Consider the following 20,670-nt stretch of genomic DNA (forward strand, 5'->3'; position numbering starts at 1 on the left):
CCCCTTTCCTCCCCTTTTCTACTCTTTTGGCTATGTATGTGCACTACCGTTTTGTGTTGACAGTCATGGTTATATGATGACTATACAGAGGTGTATTATAAAAGTGATCCAGGTGACAACTAACCTCCTTTCCCCTCTTCTGTCTAATTAGAATGGGAGAAGGACAGGGCAAACATAGCTATGGAGGGGACAAGAGCAGAGGATGCAGACGCCCATTTTAACAGCACCCTGTACTTATCTCTCTTTTTCTTTTTTTTTTAAAGTTCCAAGGTTAAACTGATCATGGAACCACAGCTTAAAAGATTACTTTTCAGATACTATGGAAGAGTAATTGATCAAACATTTTCAATATTTATTCTTTTTATTTCAGGTTAGAAGTCGACTTTATGTAGGTAAGCTTATTTTTCATACTGTTGTTTGGGTTTTTTTTTGTGTACGACTTTTTGGTTGGTTGCGGGGGGGGGGGTCCTCCTTTGAATTATTTGAGTGTTGCAACACTTAACTGCATATTTGTTTTGGTTTACTTTGGGATTTTTTTTTGGTTTTTTTTTTAGGAAGGGAAAAACAGTTTGCCGATAAAATTGCTGAACTAGTTGAAGACAAATGCAAAATTCTTGAAAAACTCAGCCTTTGCAAAAAAGAGGTAATGGTCCTCATTTATTGCTTTCAGATGTGTCACAGAAATAGGCTCATTTATCTAAGTATTAAATTTATCCAAAAGTAAGACGTTTAAAGGCTTTCAAAGTGATTCTTCAAATGCTTTTTCCTCTGAGTGCCTTTAAGTGCAATTAATTAGAAAGTTCTGCCTTTAATTCTTAATACAATATATTTCACTGGAAGGAACTTCAAAATGGCTTTGTTTTATGGCACTGGGATCATCTAACAGGACTAAGGCATTCCTGAATTACAGCAAGGTGCATTTGTGAATATTTAGGTGGTTGCTATGTTTCAGACTGGGGCATCATAAATTAATATTGTTGTTTCAGCCAATTCTTTACATACATTCTGACATAAAATATTTCTTTTCAGTTTGAAGATTTAGAATTGTCTCTGAAGGATGGTAATGTTATAAAAGAATCAACAGACACGTCTTTTTTTGAGGTAAAAAGATAAATAGAAATTGTAATTTCCACAGCTTAAGTCAGTTTTTCAGGAAAATGCCGCCCATACTAAAAAAAAAACAAAACACAAAAGAAAAACAAATAAGCAAAAAAAGCCAAACAAAGCACAAAACCCCTTGTTTTGAGAGCATTGTTATTTTAGTCTTGGATTACTGAAAATGACATAAGTAAGACATTTAAATTAAGACAAGTTGTTTTAGCAATTGCATTAAAATAATTGATGCTGGAGCAAATGGCATGTTAGACAATATTTATTTTTTAAAAAATTAAATTGTTTCTAAGAGAGAGAGTAGTGCATGAAGTATTTTTTTCTCAAATCTGGCTGAATTAATTTATATTTTATAGGCTACTGGAGCACAGTTGTAAACAGAAATTACCACTACATTGTTTATATTGCCCAAACTGAGAGTATATTTGTAAAAGAGTTCAAAAAAAGTGAATCAAATGCCTAGTAGGCTCTGTGAAATTTATGTAATTGAAAAGCAAATAGATTTATTTCATTCTGCACCTCAGATCCTATAAAGCTGATTGTTACAGGGTTTGTTAACATGTAAGAGTCTCTAGAGTACTTTGAAATTTACCCTTGATATAGTTAAATTTGTTCAATATACTTTGCTGTCATATTTAAAACATACTTGTCATGTTCATATGTAATTAATGTCAAATATTTTATTTTAACTGTCGAAACAACTGGATTTAGGAAATGCATGAAAAACTGAACAAGTCAAACTTGGAACTCAACCAAGAAATAGAGAATTTAGAAAAAGAACTGGAAGAAGAAAAATCAAAGCAATCAAAAAATGATAGCTTGGTAAGAATAAATGGAATCCTTTTTGTGTTACTATTTATTAAAAAAATATACCACAATACAAATCTCAGTGGAGAAGACAAATAAATCTCTTTGGGTTTGTTTTTTTTTTTGAAACAAAAAATATGTTTCCCATTTTGTGTCCCTTCATAGTCCTTGTGGCATATCAGAAAAATGACACCCAGAAAGGAAAATAATCAAAAGATGAGATCTGTGTTTACTGATTTGGCAGTAGAACCTTCTCAGTTTGAAAATTAAAATAACTTTATTAATTGCCTAGACCTTTTCAGTCAAATCTGTGGAAGAAGCTATATGACAACTAATAATTTTCAGGTGGCTGAAAGTGAGGAGAGAGTGGAGTCTTTAGAGAATGAAGTAAAATCTCTCCAATCACAGATTGATGAGGTATGTACAGTCTTCATAGTTTCTGTTTTCCAATCTTTACCTTATCTGTTTTCCATGTAGTTACTGGTGGGGTCTTTTTGGTGGTTTGTTGGTGGATTGCTTGAGTTGCTTTTTTCTATTCAGGGTGCAGAAATAATGTGCTGTATAAACCAAGACTTTATAAGGCGTAGTACTTTTGTGTGGCTTGATTTAGCAACTTTGAATTTCATATAATGATCAGCAGTTACTGGGAAGCACAGTTACCTTGTCTTTGCTTTCTTACTCTGCAATGATACATAGTGTTGCAAAACTAGAATCAGCAAAAATTGTTGAAATTGTAGGGAAAATCTGAGAACATGTTTATAGCACAGCTAGAGAACCTAAGAATAAGTCAAATAATACCATCATGATCTCATTTATATATTCACCTATAGTGTTTAAATAACACACCTTATTTCACTTTAGGCCAAGTCCACCCTAAAAGTATATCAGATTAATACAGAGAGACTCAAGACATCTGTTCAAGATGCAGAAGATGAAAACTGTCATCTCCAGGAAAGTGAAAAGCAGGTAGGTTCTTCCTAGGTGTCCTTAGAATACTATATTTTCTTATAATACTATAAATACAGTTTCTCCAAGGAGCTTGTCCTCAGATGTGTTTGTTAATCCCCGTTGTGTATTCTGCTAAAAGAAATGACGAAGAGGACGTGGTTTTAAATTGATTTTATGTTGGAATAACTTTGTCTGAAATAGTCTTGTTTTTAAAGAAGATTAATGATTAGAGTCTGTGGGGAAGCACACATAGATTTCAGTGAGAAAGAGAGCATATGGTAATGTAAGACTGATAAGAGTTTTGCTGAGACATGGAGGAAAGAAGAAAGATTTGAGCAAGTCCACAGCTAGGATCCTCTATAAAGGCACAGAGAAAATGTTTATAGTTGATCTAAAAAAACAAAAGAAACTAAGAAATTGCAGAGTATGCAAAAGGCAGGTAAAAAATTTACTGTAGTGTCACTATGCATGAATTAATGGAAAGACAGATAAGTAGTACAACGGAACAGAAAGCTCTGTTACTTCCCAAATTTTAGCTCTTAATTTTCTTCAGTGCTGTAGCCAGATCCCAAAGCTGATTATTTAAAATGTTCAGCATAAGCAGTACTTGTCCTGTGCATTAACAGGTTTTACGATTTATTTTTTTTTCCTGACAAAAAAATATTCTGTCTGGACATTAAATATTCCATGGAACGTTCTTGGTATTTTGAGGGTTTTGGTTGGGGTGTTTTGGTTGGCTTGCTTTGGTTTATTTGGGGCATTTTCTGTTGTGTTTTGTTTGTTTGTTTGATGGATATGTGCTTGTTTTCCTGATCTCCTTTTTGTCTGAATGCTAATATGATAGATACCTTTGGGAGGGAGAGTGGGGGGAAAAGAGTAGAAGTACAGGCCTGTTGTGTTTTAGAAGTCATAAAAAGCTGGGGAGTGCTTTGGTCTTCTCTATCAAAACATTGTACTTATTAGACTTACTGATTCAGGAGGGGAAAAAATGGTTACTGGAAATAAATTTTCTGCAGGAGTATTTCAGCTCTGCAGAACTGTGTTATCTGTAAAACTTCCTAATTTTTTCTAATTTTAGAAGGAGTACATGTGTGTATCTATGAAAAAAAAAAGGGAACACAATTTTATAAGATGCTGTGAGTGGAAAACCACTAGATTTGGGTGTTATCACTGTGAGATGAAGTTGCATAAGAATTATTTTCTTTCAGGAGTCTTTTCCACTTAATCTGTGCAATGTTTTTGTTAGTTTCTGTGGGGAGGAAGGGGCTGGTCTTGGTTGGTTATTCCAGATGTCACTGTATACTTATGTAAAGCATTTTGAGAAGCAGTACACAATTTTCATAGGGATTTTTTGTGTGTGTGTTTTTTCTTTGGTAATTTATTGGGTTCCACAAGAAAGAAGAGATTTATTTTTGTGCATGTGAAAAGATTCTTCATCTTTTATTAAAAAATAGTACTTGGAGTAAGACAATTACTCTACAGTTTACAGATACTCAGGTGGGTTAGGGGTGGGGGCATGGAAATAAGTAAACCCAACTCCTGGGATGTAATTACTAGGTTCCTAGGTAAAAAGAGTAAGATTTTTTGCACTCCTTCCAAGTAAAATAGCCTGGGCATAGTTGCTTAATCACATTATTTAGGAAAAATAACTACACTTTGCTGTAAACTGAGCTTTCTTGCATTTGTTTAGTAATGTGAGAACATTTGTGTATGTTGTATTTTGCTATGCTTTCTAGCAGATAAATAACTTGATAAGACTTGATGGAACCTGATAGGGGAAGAAGGGGAGGTATTTGGTTTGCTTATTTGTATTCGCTTTTATGAGGTTGTTCTAAGCATGTGAAAGTCAGTTTGCTATATTAGAATACCTGTGTCCCTTTTTTATTTTTCTTTCTTACTTTTTTTTTAAAGATGGAATTTCACTTGTGCTCAAAAGGTAACAAAGGTGTTACTTGTTCACAGAAACTAGAGTACTTTCTTCCTCTGTCCATTTGCACTAATGGGTCATAATCTTCTGGCACATCATAGCTTAAACATTCTAACAGATGTGCTGTCTCAGATTTATGATGTGTCAGAGAGAGGATTGGGCCTTTTAGTTTGAACAAGGGAACTGTTAATGAACTCCAAACTTTCTGTGCTTTGTTTTTTGCAGGAACATCAAAAATATATATTGCTTTTGCTTATTGCAAATCCTTGCTGTTTCTCTGTATTGAAATTCTTACAGGTACATAAAGTCATGGGTATTTATTTTCTCTTTGGCTTCATGATGAAGGAATCTCATAAAGTTTAGCTTCCCTGTGAGGATGACAGTTAATGAGAAAAGTAGTTGCCTGTGTACGTCTTCTAAGCAGTATTAGCGTAAAGAGTATTTTTGATTTATCTGTAATAACGTAGTTTGCATGAGGCTGCAAATTCATACATGGCTTTGACTGCATGAAAAGGTGCAGTTGTCTGCCAAGTGGGGTTCACCCAATTCTAGTCACATGTTTTTTGGTTTATGCCATCTAGTTTATCTTTGATTAGTGTTCAGGCTTGCTTGTCTATTTGCATGGCAGTTCCCCTGTTTAACTACCATTTTCTGGTTTTATTTTTAGTATAACTGGCTGTTGTCGCTCAACCTAGTTATTCCTTTCTGTACATTCACTGCTTTCAAATTGGTTGCCTGTTGTGCAATTTTCTACAATATTCTTTTGACTCTTAGGCAAATTTTTTTGTGCTGTACCCCATGTTTTTGTACTGCATGTTTTGTTTTAACAGAAATTTGCGTCAGTTCAATTTTATTCTCACAATATGAAGGCATGGTTCAATTAGATAATATGTTGCAGTAGTTATTTTTAATGATCTGGTGCTTAAGTGCACTAATCCTTTTACTGCTGTAAAGTATTTTTGTGAAATGAGATTTTTCTAGGGAATGTCTAAAATATAACCTTGGAATTTACTTGTCTTTTTAGTTAACCACAGTTAGTTACAAAGATACATACTAGCAGGTGTTGAATACATGCAGTTGCTGTGACTTTCTTTAACAGGAAACCTTTTTTAAAAAAGAATTTTAAAAATCTAAAATCTAAAAGGTATGGACAAGACTAGAAGAAATCATAGAATTGTTTGGGTTGGAAGGGACCTTAAAGATCACCTAGTTCCAAACCCCTGCCATAGTACAGTTTTACAATTCATATGAATTTAAATAGCTTTCTAAAAAGCTTCCTGGTTTTCCTGACCTTTCCAATCTTTACCAGGTTAAAAAGACCCAGGTAGAATTTCACAAGTGTGTGTGCATATTGGAGAATGAGTGTTCTCTCCATCCATTCCCCAGTGTTTGTAGCTGTTACACAAATTGTCGCTATTTTATATCCATTGCTTTTGTCACATCAGGGTTTTTAAACTGAGTGGAATATTAACTGAACTGTTCTTACAAACGTTTAAAAATATCCTAACAACTAATTACAGGGGAGAGCTGTTGCAGATAAATCAACTGGACAATAACATTAAAGTCTTACTTTTCAACTCTCAAGGTTTAACTGTCTTCTGTCTTGTAGTCTTATCTCTGTTAATTCTTACTGATGGGTGAGAGGTTAAAATTCTGCTTATGTACAGATAATATAGATAACAAGCTCAAGTACTATTCATCCTTGACTCTTGGTTGTGATAGACAATCAGTGCTAATCTGCTGGTTTTCTTTTTAGCTTTTACAAGAAGCTGAAGGATGGAGTGAACGTTTTAGTGAATTAAATGAACAAACTAAGATGCTCGAGTCTTCTAAAGCAGATATAGAAGAAGTACTGAAAAATAAAGAGAGTCAAGTCAAGGTAAATTATGACAGCTAGCATTAAACTAAATTATTCAGACTGATGCTAATAAAGGAGTTCCAAGAAAGTCTAACAAAGTCTCCTTGTCTAAGTATGCATTAAGCTGTTCTGGGGTTTTGTTTGCTGTCTCCATCCTCTAATGTCTTGTTTGCTGCTAAACAGAAAAGGTTGCTTAGCAGCACAATGCAGCAGTCGGATAGCTTTGGAAGCACATTAAATAAAGAAAAAACTTTCAGCTCTGATTGAGTATTTGCTTTTTTTTGTTGTTTTTTTTTTTATTTGGAGCTGAGAGTTGGGGGTGTATTCTTACATGTGTGTGCATACGTCATGTACCTGCTAAGCACATATGTGCTTGGCTATTTGAAAAGTTCACAAGGACACACCTGTTGACCTGCAGGTGTATGTTGCCATAGAAGAAGTCATATCAGACATCTAGGGGGGGCTCACTTAATCTACAAAGGGACTAAATAAAGGACAGAACTCCTAAAAAAGTAATGGTAACTACATTTTCATTGCTGGTATTTATGTTACTCCTTGTGTTTTGTTGGGGGCTTTTTCTTAGTCGCTAACACAATACTTACTGAAGATGAAAGACTGGAGTTCAGCAATAAGAGAAGATGATGATGCTGAAGATAATCATTGGGACACAGATATAAAGGGTGAAACAGAGAATGGAGAGCATTTAGGTATGGTTTGTATAGCTTCTCATATTTTATTTAATAGATGTTCTAGAAATACAGAGCTAACAAACTTCCAGGAAAGTTGAAGGATTAGCTTTGTAGAAGTCAGATATTCAAAACTCAGATGTTATTCGTGTCAAACAGTTAAGTGACAGTTGGACACCTTCAGAATAACAACCTATGCTACTATTTAGTAGTGTGTGGATATAGCTAAAGCATATGCATTGCCATAGAGCAATGTAAAGACTAAGTGCTCAGTCTCTTGCAGAATGACTAGCCTATATTAGTATTAAGAAGTGATTCTCAAGCATTTGTAGATGGAAATCTAGCTTTCATTTCTTCTTGAAGTTCTCTCAGCAATAGCACTGAGGGTCCTTAGAGCCTAATTTCTGCTTCCTTGTCCTTATGCAGGCGTTACTTGTTTCAGGCAGTATGATAGCACTGGAATCAGATGAGCATAGATGTGGGTCCCCTCAAAATAGCAGCACAGAAAAGCCTTTCTCTCACCTTTTTCTTGCTGCAGCTTCTTTTTATGCTGGTGCTGATTATTCCATAAGGCATGTCACAGTAAAACTTACAGTGTGTATTCAACATCTTACTTTTAGTATGAGCATTCTAAGTCTGATTGATTGGCAATTGATTGGCAAACAAAGCGCTAAAATACAAGCATAGCATATCCAAACACACACACTGCTTTTTGTTTTCTTCTTTTTCCTCAAATCTGCTATGCCTCTCATGATATCTTGAAGAATTCTTTATTATAAAAGCAAGCTCTGTCACAAACCTTTTAGTACTTTTTATGTGATTTATTCTATTCTGTCAATCAGATGATCAGCAAAAACGAACTGTGAAGAAATTGATCTATGCTGCAAAGGTATGTGATTTTTAAGAAACAGGGGAACTAGAGGGAACATATGCATTTTTGGGGGTAAGTTTAATTGCATATAGATCTCAGTAGCGCAGAGTTCAGCATCTTTTACTGTTTAATTAGATATTTTTTCATGAAAAGTTTCTGGTAATCTTAAAGTGCTTAGTTTTTGATTGTTTTTTGTTTGATTTTATTTTGATTGTAGTTAAATGCTTGTTTAAAGACCCTGGAAACAGAAAGAGATCAAATGTATTCAAAACTGTCTGATGAAAATAAAGCTAAAGGAGAACTTACAGGTAATTAAACGTTGTTTTGCCTTTAAATTTAATAAGGTGCTGCTTTTGCAAAGTGGTGTTACAGACCAGAACTGTTACTTCCAGGAAAAACTGAATTAAGCTTACATTAATAGTTCTGCTTGATTTTTAAAATGCCTGTTTGAGTTTAAGTTGCTTAGCTATTTTAAGTATTTGATTTTAGAGGTAAAGCAATTGAAGTTGCTGAAGCACTTCATAAATTTTGTTGTACTCTGCTGGAATATTCTAGAACATGATAGTTATAAGTCTTAAAATAAATGGACAAAGTTGTTAATAATTATATAATACCTTCATTGCAAAATTTCTGGACATAGTGGAGTTTTAAATCTAAATTTTAAAACCATCTGTTAAAAATGGTAGCTTGTTATTAGTTTGTAATGAATGCAAGCTCAGTACTTCTTAAAATCCCAAATGCTGCATTTAGAGAATTGTACCTGAAAGCATCTTGCTCTGGTTTTTCTTTTGTTGTGTAGAACATACTGAATTAAACCTTATGAAATGAAAACACTGCCACTCTGATTCAAATTAAAACCTGTCATTAGCTATTACTTTTATAGATAACAACCAGCAGTGTAGCCGTCACATTTGAATGTACTATGGCTTGGTTTCTGGGTGATGAAATGCTCTGTACAACTGTATTTTTCAGTTTTTGATAATACTTTAAACTGAGTCTTTGTGTTAGTGTGTTTCCCAAATTGATTGTAACTCTGTCCTATAAAGGTATTCAAACTTACTTTAAGCATTCTATGTTTCTTGAGAGGCATAGAAATAGTAAATAGGAAAAGAAACATGACAGATTTCAATTTGGAAAGATAAGGTAGTTAGGGTAGTAGCTCTTCAGTTACTCAGTAAGACCTGTAGGTAAATCTGCAAAAAGTGTATGATAGTACCGATTTTACTTCTGTAGCAGAGTAATCACAATAAGAGCCCTAAATGGAAATTTATAATACTGTTTTCAAAGAAGCTATGCAATTTGGAGCAAAGGCTAGATATAAGCTCAGATATGCACTAATATAGTATTGCTTATATTATTAAATCAACATAGGATCAAAGAGTTTTGCAGAATCCTAATGTACTAAAATATTGCAAATATTTTGATTTTGTAAATTATGCATTATCCTAATAATGATTATTTCTAAATTTGACAGAACGTATAGAACATCTTCAGAGTCAACAAGCTTCCTTGCAGTCTGAAAACGAACATTATGAAAGTGAAGTTCAAAAGCTTCAGCAGAAACTTAAAGTAATGACTGAACTTTATCAAGAAAATGAAATGAAATTACACAGGTGCCAGTTCCTCTTTTTATTTTCAATGTTTACTCTTTGATTTGAATGTAACTCTTTTCACTTGGGTTGCTAAAAATTACTGAAAATTTGAGTACTGCTTTCCAGAGTTTTCTCGACTGTGAAGATCCTATGAAGTTGTACATGAAGTTACATGACGTTTCAGCTTCATTTACGTTTGTGATCACAGTAATATTATAGAATTTGTTTCCGTTAAAGTAGTGGTATATTATTTGGGACTTTTCCACAGTGAATACAGTACAGAAACAAAGATAAAACAAGGATTAACAAATTTTTAATCTGTGAAATAAAGGGTAAAGTTTGATTATTAAGGTGGGAAAGGTTGATTATTTTTATTAAATTATTGACAATAATAAATTTTATTTAAAATATTACTTTTTATTAAATTATGTAGTAAGGCTATCAAAGTTGCTGAAAGAATGCTAAACAGTAGCTGTTTGTGAGGTGTATTTTGTATAGTAAAGAGAGCTGGTAATGTCAGCAGAGGAGGGGTGCTCTTATAAAATTAAGCTTAGAATTAAAACATAGGCAAGCTGTTTTCAGTAAGCAACACAGAACCCCTGTGAATCAGGCTTTCCTCACCAAGGAGGATAGAATATGAGGGCTGTACTATCTGCCTCCCAGTCAGGATGATCATAGGAAATACGACTTACAGATTGAAATCAGAAATAAGTTAAGCTCTAGAAATAAAGTTGGGATAGGACATGTAATAACCTTCAGAAGTGTGTGTGTGTTTGTGTATGGGGAAGGGAGTGAGCAGCATACACCATTTTAGGGTGCAGTGGTAGAACTACAGTTGTACTAGCCAGAAATTATTTCTTCAAGGAGCAGACATGATCGTGAAGGCAGCAAGAGAAGCAGCACAAGTCTTGATCCTGTACTGAGCAGTGTGCAGGACCTTTTTAAGTATTATTTTCAGTAATCTGCTCTGAAATACCTATGTTTGTATAGATATTTAACATCTTTTGTAGACGGAGCAAAACCTAGAAATCCACTCCATTAACATTCGAGTTTTTAAAATGCAGGGGGTAGTGGGAAGGAACCTATTAAAAAGAAGCAATGATGGACAGTCAGAAACGAAAAATGTTAGCAGACTGTGTGGATGATATTTAAAAATACCACACTAAAGCTCAGCAAATGTATGCTGCTTATTGAAGATTTTAGAAACGCCAAAATGAGATAGCAGAATAAAAGGGGCTATTAGTATTAATAAGGCATCTTTTAAAAACAAGGGAAATAGAAAAGTGGGAAATAAAGATCGAGTAGAAGTTTATATCATATTCAAAAGATCCATTGTTTAGATAGTTTGATTATGAAGGACTGCTGTTTACAGGAAAATGACCAGCTTACCTGTTCAGGGCTGTATGCAGCAGTAGCATCCACATGTGTTCTGCAGAATTGCCTTGTGCGTATTCTGTGGTGTGGAATGTGGGGTTTCTCTTCTGTAGTGTCCAGTAAGGCATTAAAAAGAGAGACCTGTAAAGAATATGTGTATTTTTTTAATAACTATTTTGTAATAGCTGATAACAACCTTTTTTCTTGTCTGGAAAGCTTTTTACGTTAAAATGTAAAAGAAGTACCAGAACAAATCACTGAAAGTTAGTGCAGTTTGGGTTTTATTTTGATTTGATTTGATTTGTATCTGCTTCCCTCCTGCCCCATATAGAAATATTCTTTGGTAATGTGCATTGTCTTCCAGAATCCTTTTAGGAACAGTGGTAATCTAATTGTGTAATATAGAACAGCTAATGGACTGAATAAACTGATAGGAATACAAACTAGTGCTATTTATGCCACTTCATATGCTGCCTATAAAACTCTTTATCTGGATACATATCATGTATTCATCATACATTCTTGACAGACCAACGACAAAATTGTTGACTTGAAACAGAATTAACCATACTTTTTGATTTTTCTTAAAGAAAGCTGACAGTAGAAGAGAGAGAACGCCTACAGAAGGAAGAAAAGCTTTCTAAAATAGATGAAAAAATAAATCATGCTGCTGAAGAACTGAACAGCTACAGGTAATTACAGATTGCAGTTGCTGTAATCACTTGTTCCAAAGTGAACAAAAGGCAATAGAGAATTAAAAACACCAGCATAAGTGAATGTATTTTCTTCCAGTTTCTTGTGCTCTCTGTGTGTGTGTTACATGCTGGTTTGTGTGTAATAATGCATACTAAGGAAGCTTTTGCTTTGCTAAAAAATTAGGGTATTTAAGACCATTAGCAACATTTTTTTCCATTAGAATGCTAATTGTATTGACATGTTAGCTTTAATGGAATGGTAGAAGTGGTCTTTAGTTCCTTTTACTGAACAGAGATAAAAATACAAAGTTAGGAAGAATACTGTGAGGTAAATACAATGTTCAGTTTTCCTAACATGTATGTTTTATAGTTACAGTATTCTTTTTCTGTATGTCTGAGCTTTTAAAATAGTACTGTTGTTTAGAAATTCTTTGGTAAAATGTGGGAATATTTTCTGTAGTTTGGTTTGGGGTTTTGTTTTTTATTTACTGCTTGGCTCTGTTTTGTGTTACACCAGCTGTTTACCTCTAATTTGTTTCTGTTGTTTCTGGAACTATGGCATCATTCTTCAATCTGCAGTGCGTATTCCCCACCTTCCTTCAATGTTTATGCAGTATTGACTCTAACTGAAACATACTGATTAACAATGCTTCCTGAAGTGTTGATTAGATTAATTCTGTCTCTAGAATGTAAAATTCTTGAGGATATTCTTCAGTGTTCATACAGGAAGACAGAATTCGCCCTTAGTGATTTACTTAGAATTTTCATTTATCCCATGGGCCTAAGTGACAATACTGTGTTTTGGATAAAAAGAAAGCAGACTTAATTATAGCATTATGTTTACCATTGTGTTTACTGTATATAAAATTACTTTCCTCCACATTTTATTACAATGTTATAAACCTTAATTTTGTTACAGAGAGCGAGCAAAAGATCTTGAAGACGAGCTAGAAAGAACCATTCGTTCTTACCAGAATCAGGTATATGCTGTGTGTTACTTAACCATCTAAGCCAAGTAGATGGGATCTTACTGCAACTGAAATACCACTTTCAGTGAGGTTGTGATACTGTTTGGCTTGATTTTGTTGAGTGTTTTTTTGCCATTCGCTCCCCCCAGCACTGTCATCTGGTTCTGACTGCCACAATTTCACAGCAGAGATCACCAGATAACTTTGACATTTAGATATCTCATTATAAATTATCCACACACATTAAATTTATGAATAAGAGCATATACTCAGTCTGAAGTTCTCTTGTTTTACATGGATAATGATCTAATGAATCTCTCTTTCACAGATTACTTCACATGAGAAAAAAGCTCATGATAATTGGGTATGTTCCAACTACTGACTTTTCTAAACTTTGTGTGTCTTCCACGATTTGAATAGCTTGCTTTATCACTTTTTTGTTTCTTATTAAAAACAGATAATCGAAATTAGCCTGTCACCAACACAAAAGCATGTTAAAAATACTTATATAAAACAGTTGGAATAATTAAGCCAGGTACCTATGAGCATAGTACACTGATGTTACAGTATTATTTGCTGTAGCAATAAATCTGCTAAAATAACGTTACCATTTAACAAGTGTGTGACATTTTTCTAATAATAAAAATGTTTGGCCTTGTTTCAATGCCATTTTGGTATTTTCCCTGGATGTACTTCACTCGTTTTATCTACTAATAGAAAACATTATGTCCTGTGAGAACAGCATGTTCCATTGACAGCTTCCTAAGAATGTTGCTGCAAAATCCATTTTTACCTGTTCTTCCAAACAGGAAACCTCAAAATATCTCCTGACTAGTACATTCTGCAGTTTCACAGAGTGGTCTGTATAAGATAGAGTCCTGTTAAAAGCTGTGGTACTTCATGGTCATAATTTTACAGTGTTTACTATCCGATTTTAAAATAAAAATTTATTTTATAAAATCTGAGACTTTAAATCTTGCACATATTCTGTAGAAGCTTCAAGCAGCTATAGCCAAAGAATTTTATTTCTGCAGTTTTAAGAACCTGCAGGAAAGCCATGTCATTCCTCAAAAATTTGGATAATAGAGCTGCTACTGTCATTTGGTGACAGATCTGAGGCTCTATTTCACACGCTTTATACGCAAGTCATATCTTGTGAAAATAGAGTCCACACACTTAAGATAGAAAAAAAAAGTCTTGGACCTAGGACCTGTCACATATATGAAGCATTTAATTACTAAATAGCAATATCTAAGCATCTGACTTTTGTCCCTTCCCAAAGCTTGCAGCCCGAGCAGCTGAAAGACACCTCAGTGATATAAAAAAAGAAAATGCACATAACAGACAAAAGTAAGTGCACTCCTGATCTAACTGTAAACAAGCACAATTTGGCATGTGAGTATGTTCTGGACTGATGCAGTTTGATGTTTTCTAGACCTGTGTTAATCAGTAGTGGCCTAAACAGTGCAGAGGGAGTGTAGTGTTCCACTGGAGTTCTGAAAGGGAGTCATTTGAGCATTCCTGTAATGATAACATGTAAGAAAGCAAGAACTTAAGAACTATGAAAAGGATTGAAATATTTCAGGAATGAAGCAGAATATAGTACTGGGACTCAAGGACTTTAGGAGTGGGTTTGTTTATTTGTTTGTTTTAAATAAGTATGTTTCTACCATGTGTTGTGGTTACCTAGTGATTTTACAGCTTATGTATCTGAGAAGTTAATACTGGGCTAACCAGTCAGGTGGTGGTGGTTGGGAGGAACCTTTAGGTGTGAAGTTAACCAATACTTGGAATGCAGTTTAGAGTGCTCATGACAGTAATATCATGCTAGGAAATGTGATATCTTACATGCCACTTTGACTTCTGAATTACAGTTTAAATACAGCAGCATAGAGAAATACTTTCAGGAGCTCTTAAGTTTAGAGTTCTGTGACATCCTTGTCTTTCTTCATTTTATTCAGGAAATATGTTGCTTCATTAACCCTTTAAAATGGAAAACCCAGCAGTAAACAGTGCAGGCCAATAAAACTTTTGCACTTCTTGGTTATTTACTGCTTTTTTGTTGTTTATTTGCAGATTAACTGAAGCAGAATTTAAACTTGATCTTTTAGAAAAAGATCCTTATGCTCTTGATGTTCCAGCTAGACCATTTGGCAGAGGTACAGTATTGAATTGTAATTGTTTGAAAACTGTCTTGGCCATGTGTATGTACAAGTAACAGTCATTTAAAAAGAATTGTTGGGTAATAAGTGGCTCTAGGTCATGTTGAGTATTTTGTTGAAACTAAGAGCGTTTGTAGTGTTGATGAGAGTAGACTGGGAACATGATACACGTGTGTAGAGCACAATTTTCATTTCACCTTTACAATTTAGTTTTCAACTTCACCTGAGAAGTTAATTATACAATTTGTTAAACTAAATATTGTGAACTTGAGTATTTTGTTTTAACTGTTCCAGAGCATTCCCCATATGGACCCTCACCAATGGGCCGGCCTTCATCTGAAACAAGAGCTTTTCTTTCTCCTCCAACTTTATTGGAGGGTCCTTTAAGGCTTTCACCTATGCTTCCAGGTGGAGGAGGAGGAAGAGGTACAATTCTTAAACTTGAAAATCTATCTATTCTGGATTTCTCTCTCCTCTACTATAAATCTGTCACACCTTTTCCTCTTGCTGGTGACAAAAAGTATTAAAACATCTAATTCAATATAAACAGTTGATTGGACAAATTCTCCCTGTTTTTCAACTTGCTTCTAAAGCTTTCTAATGAAAGAGTACAATGGAAAATACAGTTGTTACTAGTATTAGGTTAGATAGTGGATTCGCTTTAGAAGCATAGATTGAGGAAAGTGGAAAGCCTGACATAATCAGTCTTGGGTCATTTCTTGGACAGATGGGGTTCTGCTGAAATAGACTTGTGATTTTAATGTAAACAAGATTAGCTTTCTGAAGAAAGAGTACTGCCTCTTCTATCTCATTAAGTCTGCATTTGGCAAGAGGAGAGAGTACTTGTGTTGGCAAAAACATTTAATTTTACTGGGGGTCATGATGATTGTTTTCCTCCCTTTGTTCTAAATTTGAGGCTGTCATTATATGTGGAGACATTTTCTTTCCTACTGATAAAAGGGACCAAGAAGGTTTTCTGTAAGGAGTAAAATTCAGAGATTGAGGAGTAGGTAAAAGCAAGCTGTGGTATCATGGGTTGTAAGGGAAGAAAAACACTGTTCATGTTTTTGATGTTGATGGAGATAATGTAGATAAATGCTAGAGTGGAGTTCAGCATCTGTTACAGGTAATAAAGAAGATACTGTTTATTTTACTATTACTGTTAAACCCATTGAAGCCTGTACATGTTTCCTGGGAAATATGTATAACTGTCTCTCCCGTAAGGATTTAATTAATCAACATTGATTTTTAAAAGACCAGCATGGACTATTTATTTAATTCTTTGTAAAAAGTGTATCGGGGTGCATATGGAAATTGATTAATTTTCTAAGTCAGAAAAGTTTGAGATTCAGTGTTCAACTGTAGCTGTACCACACACAATGAAAATCATATTTGACGATTTATTTGTAGAGAGGCAGCAAGTAATGAAACTGAGCTGTCCAATGTATCTTATAAATGTAGCTCAGCTGTTCCTGGTCAGGAAGAGTAAAAACTGCATTTCAGGATGCAGTATTAGCAAGGAAAGAGACTATGCAAAGACATAACCACTGCCCGTTTCACAGTCATGCACTAATGTAACTTGTGCAGATTAAACAAATGATGCATTTAAATAATGGCAGCTGCAGAGCAATTATACTGCTCATCTCACTTTACACAAGACATGAAATGGCGTCAAATTTGGGTTGAATTTTAGGATAGAGAATGAGACCAGAATTCAGTATTTTTGTAATTCTTCAGACCTGTTCTATTTTAAAGGAAGCTTGCAACCTAAAATCACTCGTTGTTACACTTCCGCTTGCACCTGCTTCTGTGTTGAGCAGGTGTGTTCTTATTATTTTCTTGAATAAAGAATTAGAACCGGAAGTGTTGAATGTAATGTGGATGTTTTCTTATGATGACGGTATTAACTGTCAGTGTGCTAATTTTTGGTTTAGCAGCAGGTTTTTAAGTACTGAGGAAATGATTTCTCATGAGGGCAGTAGTTTCTCTGATTTGAATAAATTGAAACTCTTAAATTATTATTTAAAAAAATAAAGGCAGATATTCTAGATTTAGTTCAACAGGAGTGCAAATGTTTTAATTCCGAACCAGCCTTTTAAACACTTCGAGTAAACGTAACTGGTCATCAGCAAACAGATGGAGAGTCCTGTGGAGCCATGCGCCTCTCTGTGTTGACAGTGTTGGTGTTCCTTGATTTGTTTTACTATTTTCAGTCTTAAGGAAGAAAGCCTTAATAGAGGATTTAAAATACTTTCATAAAGAGCTATCTGTTTCTTCGATTAGGATCCAGAGGACCAATGTATGAAGCTGGTGATGAAAGAGGAGAGCTGAGTTCTGATCCCCACAGACCACCTTCAGATACTGGATCCCTGTCTCCTCCTTGGGATAGAGAACGCAGACTAATTCTGCCTCCACCAGGTACAAAAATCTGCTTAGCTGCTGTATCTATGAAAAAATAGAGTTACTGACTTTCAGTGTATATAATTAAGTATGTTTTGCTTAAAAATATGAAATGTTTTCTTGGAACTGCATGTGCAACTCCACTGGAAAGGTTTTTTATAGTAGTTTTTTTCCCCTTTGAATAGAGTGGTTCACTTGCACTTCTATGCTATCTTTTAAATCTATATTGGTACTAGCAGTGTACTGTCAACTGTTCAGTTTCATCATTTTACTGGGAGTTTTAGTGCATCAAAAGACTTGTCTGGGCTGGGTAATCTGTAAGAAATCTGAGAAAGTAAAAACTTTCAATCGTACATTAGCTTTAAATAAAGGAATAAATAAAAGGTAGGTAATGTTGGAAAATACTATGTTTTTCAAACAAACATTTATATTAATAATACAAGAGTACTGTGGTACAGTCAACCTGTTTGACATGTTTTCATGTTGATACTGCCTCTTTGATAATTAACAATAAAATTAGTCTTAGCTCACTTCTTTGGCTAAACATCTGTATTGCGTACTCAAGGAAGACAGACATGAATCAAAAAGGATACTACTGATATTTCTCAAGTAAACAATGCAGGGGAAAGGACAATGTTCCTGTATACCTATAGTAAAGTAGAAAAAATGCTACAAAAGTTAAAGCTAAACAAATAAATTAGGTGAAGTACACAGATTACAGTGCCTCAATTGCTAGATACAGCAAGCAATATTGTAGTTGCTACACTTTTGTGTGAAAGCACGATTATAAAACTCAAAGTCCACTCTGGATCAGTTTCACGTTTGCCAGATCTGATCTGTTGACCTGATAACTGCAGAGGTTGTCTCATTTTGTTGACCTGAGCTGTGTTCTTACCCTATCTTCGTACTTGGATCTCATTCATATAGTTTTTGCCTTGTAGCTTGCATGATTGAGTGCTACACCTGATGCTAGGAAGTTGGTGAAAACACGTTATAGCACTATGAAACATAACAGAAAACAGCACTTTTATCTAAGAATGGCTTAATATGCATAGTGCCTTATTTTGCTTTTCACCTTCATTGCTATGCTGAACTTTTCATTTTAAGGCCTCACTGTTTATAATGTAGACAGTTGTAACTTTTGAAATGCTACTGTGTTAAACCGAAGTATCAATGAACTTTTGCAGCTCTTAGAAACAAGCTATACTACATACTTGGTGGGATCCTGTGACGTTGTTTTAGGACTTGTTTACTTACCCTGATTAATAGTGACTTTGAATACTTACAAAAGCATAACATATTCAGAGATTTTTGCTGGCCTAAAATTGTATGGAATGGGGGCATCAGTCTTCACTGATCTGTTTTGCAATTTCTTCAATGTTAGGTGAGCCTTATGCTGACCCAGTTCTTCCTCCTCGAAGACAAGAAAGATTTTTCCCTAATCCTCCAAACACTGGAAGACTTTCTGGACCAGCAGAACTACGAACTTACAATGTGCAGTCTTTTGATAAAACAGGTGGGAATTGCTTCCATGGTACTATCAACTGGTAGCTCACAGTGCAGTTGCGCTCAACTTAATCACACATTTCACTGACCCAAGTACCATTTGTTTTAAATTGACTGATTACATAAATTCTAGTTTGTGGTACTTAGCAACAGCCAGAAGCTCAGAGGCAAAGTTTTGGTGACTTAAACCTCATCACTGAAACAGTTTTAAGAGCTTTAAGCCCTAATTCTTATTAAGCAGTTTTCATCCTTATGTAATGCCTAGTAAGTCACATGTGTCTGATTCATCAGCTAGGCTGAAGACATTAAATCACAACAGAAACTTTGCCACACAGCATTCAGCTACTGATACAATTAGAAGTGAGTTACTGTATTTGCTGCCCAGTTTCTGGCAGTAGGAGAGAGAACCTTTGTTACTTGGTGTCATGATGTAAGAACTGGGAACGCCGAGTTCTGTTTCAGGTTGAAGATTCAGGTTTTACAGTAAATTGTTCTCTACTGGAAGCCAGTTCTGTTTCTGTATTGCCAGTCACCTTCCTACCCTCTTTCACAAGCCAAGAAAGCTTGGGAAAGCCGTTTTCCCAAGCCAAGAAATCTGGAGAGGGACTTCTTACAACGGCATGTAGTGATAAGACAAGGACAAATGGCTTTAAACTGAGACAGGGAAGATTTAGATTAGATATTAGGAAGATGTTCTTTACTGTGAGGGTGATGAGACACTGGAACAGGTTGCCCAGAGAAGTTGTGGCTGCCCCATCCCTGGCAGTGTTCAAGGCCAGGTTGGATGTGGCTTTGAGCTACCTGGTCTTGTGGAAGGTGTCCCTGCCTGTGGAAAGGGGTTTTGAGCTAGGTGATCTCTAAGGTCCCTTCCAGCCCAAACCATTCCATGATTCTCTCTGGTTCACTTCTCACTTCAGTTTTCTAATGCTTTGTGTTCCACTGAGGTCTCTCTTCTAGCACCTGGATGCTGACTGAGAAGCAGGAGAGGTGTGCTTTCTTTGCACTCACTTGTTGCATCCGTTTTTACCCTTTTGTTCAGCTGCTGGCAAGCAACAATTAAAAAAAAGATCCCCAACAATGTAAAAGCTGTATTCAATTCTTAGGCAGTTCAAAACCTACTTAATGGAAACAGGGTTTTGGATAATCTTACTGCTGGCATTTAGCAGTCATTAAGTGTATGTGAATGTTGCTTTTTAGAGACATGCAATTTCACTAGACTTGGGTATTTGTAAAAAATAGCAAAAAAACCCTCCAACAAATTAAATCCCCCACCCCACAGAGTCTGACCGCAGAACAGTAGCGTGTCTGTTGGTACTGAAATCCAGGCTCCAACTCGAAGGAGAACGTTATTTAAAGTGAACACACCAGTACGTGTTTCCCTAAGCTGAGGTGGCTAACTCTACAGAAGCATTCAACTTGAAGCAGGTATCTGGAGCAGGAAGTGTCTCATCAGAAAGGTTAAAGCTTGACAGAGTTCATGAGCAACTTTCCAGGGATTTAAAATGGAAAGTATTGTGCAGTATCAGGGCATGAATATTCTCTACATGACAGAGAGTTTAAATGCTTCAGATAGTTAACTAACAGTATCTTTAACAAAGGCACACCTGCTTGAAGTGACAAGGCAGATTTTTGGAAAAGACCTGTGCATTAAGAAAAGAACTTTGTTTGCTTCAAAGGAGAAGGAATACAACATGTAGATGAAAAATCTGTCACTTGTTACAAGTGTGGTTTCAGTCTTGTGCTTTTTAGTGTTGTCTTGATTGAGG

The 20,670-nt window shown here is 35.2% G+C and overlaps 1 protein-coding gene across 4 annotated transcripts in view; it reads left to right on the forward strand.

Moving 5' to 3' along the window:
• Positions 1–20,670, forward strand: part of MIA2 (MIA SH3 domain ER export factor 2) — a 35,439-nt gene that overhangs the window by 11,964 nt on the left and 2,805 nt on the right. For 3 of the 4 annotated variants that reach the window (XM_061463564.1, XM_061463568.1, XM_061463566.1), the window contains 19 exons: positions 371–392; positions 555–643; positions 1,030–1,101; positions 1,822–1,932; positions 2,263–2,334; positions 2,779–2,883; positions 6,549–6,671; positions 7,234–7,357; positions 8,179–8,225; positions 8,425–8,515; positions 9,682–9,820; positions 11,764–11,865; positions 12,788–12,848; positions 13,165–13,200; positions 14,119–14,186; positions 14,913–14,995; positions 15,293–15,424; positions 17,282–17,416; positions 18,783–18,914. In XM_061463564.1, coding sequence (XP_061319548.1) covers positions 371–392; positions 555–643; positions 1,030–1,101; positions 1,822–1,932; positions 2,263–2,334; positions 2,779–2,883; positions 6,549–6,671; positions 7,234–7,357; positions 8,179–8,225; positions 8,425–8,515; positions 9,682–9,820; positions 11,764–11,865; positions 12,788–12,848; positions 13,165–13,200; positions 14,119–14,186; positions 14,913–14,995; positions 15,293–15,424; positions 17,282–17,416; positions 18,783–18,914 — 1,744 coding nt within the window. The remainder of the gene's footprint in view (positions 1–370; positions 393–554; positions 644–1,029; positions 1,102–1,821; positions 1,933–2,262; positions 2,335–2,778; positions 2,884–6,548; positions 6,672–7,233; positions 7,358–8,178; positions 8,226–8,424; positions 8,516–9,681; positions 9,821–11,763; positions 11,866–12,787; positions 12,849–13,164; positions 13,201–14,118; positions 14,187–14,912; positions 14,996–15,292; positions 15,425–17,281; positions 17,417–18,782; positions 18,915–20,670) is intronic. The other variant, XM_061463565.1, reaches the window with a different exon arrangement.

This window comes from Pezoporus flaviventris, unplaced genomic scaffold (assembly GCF_033815535.1).
Source record: "Pezoporus flaviventris isolate CSIRO_AGI_PZ_B2104156 unplaced genomic scaffold, CSIRO_AGI_Pfla_v1 ptg000036l, whole genome shotgun sequence".
NCBI lineage: Eukaryota > Metazoa > Chordata > Aves > Psittaciformes > Psittacidae > Pezoporus > Pezoporus flaviventris.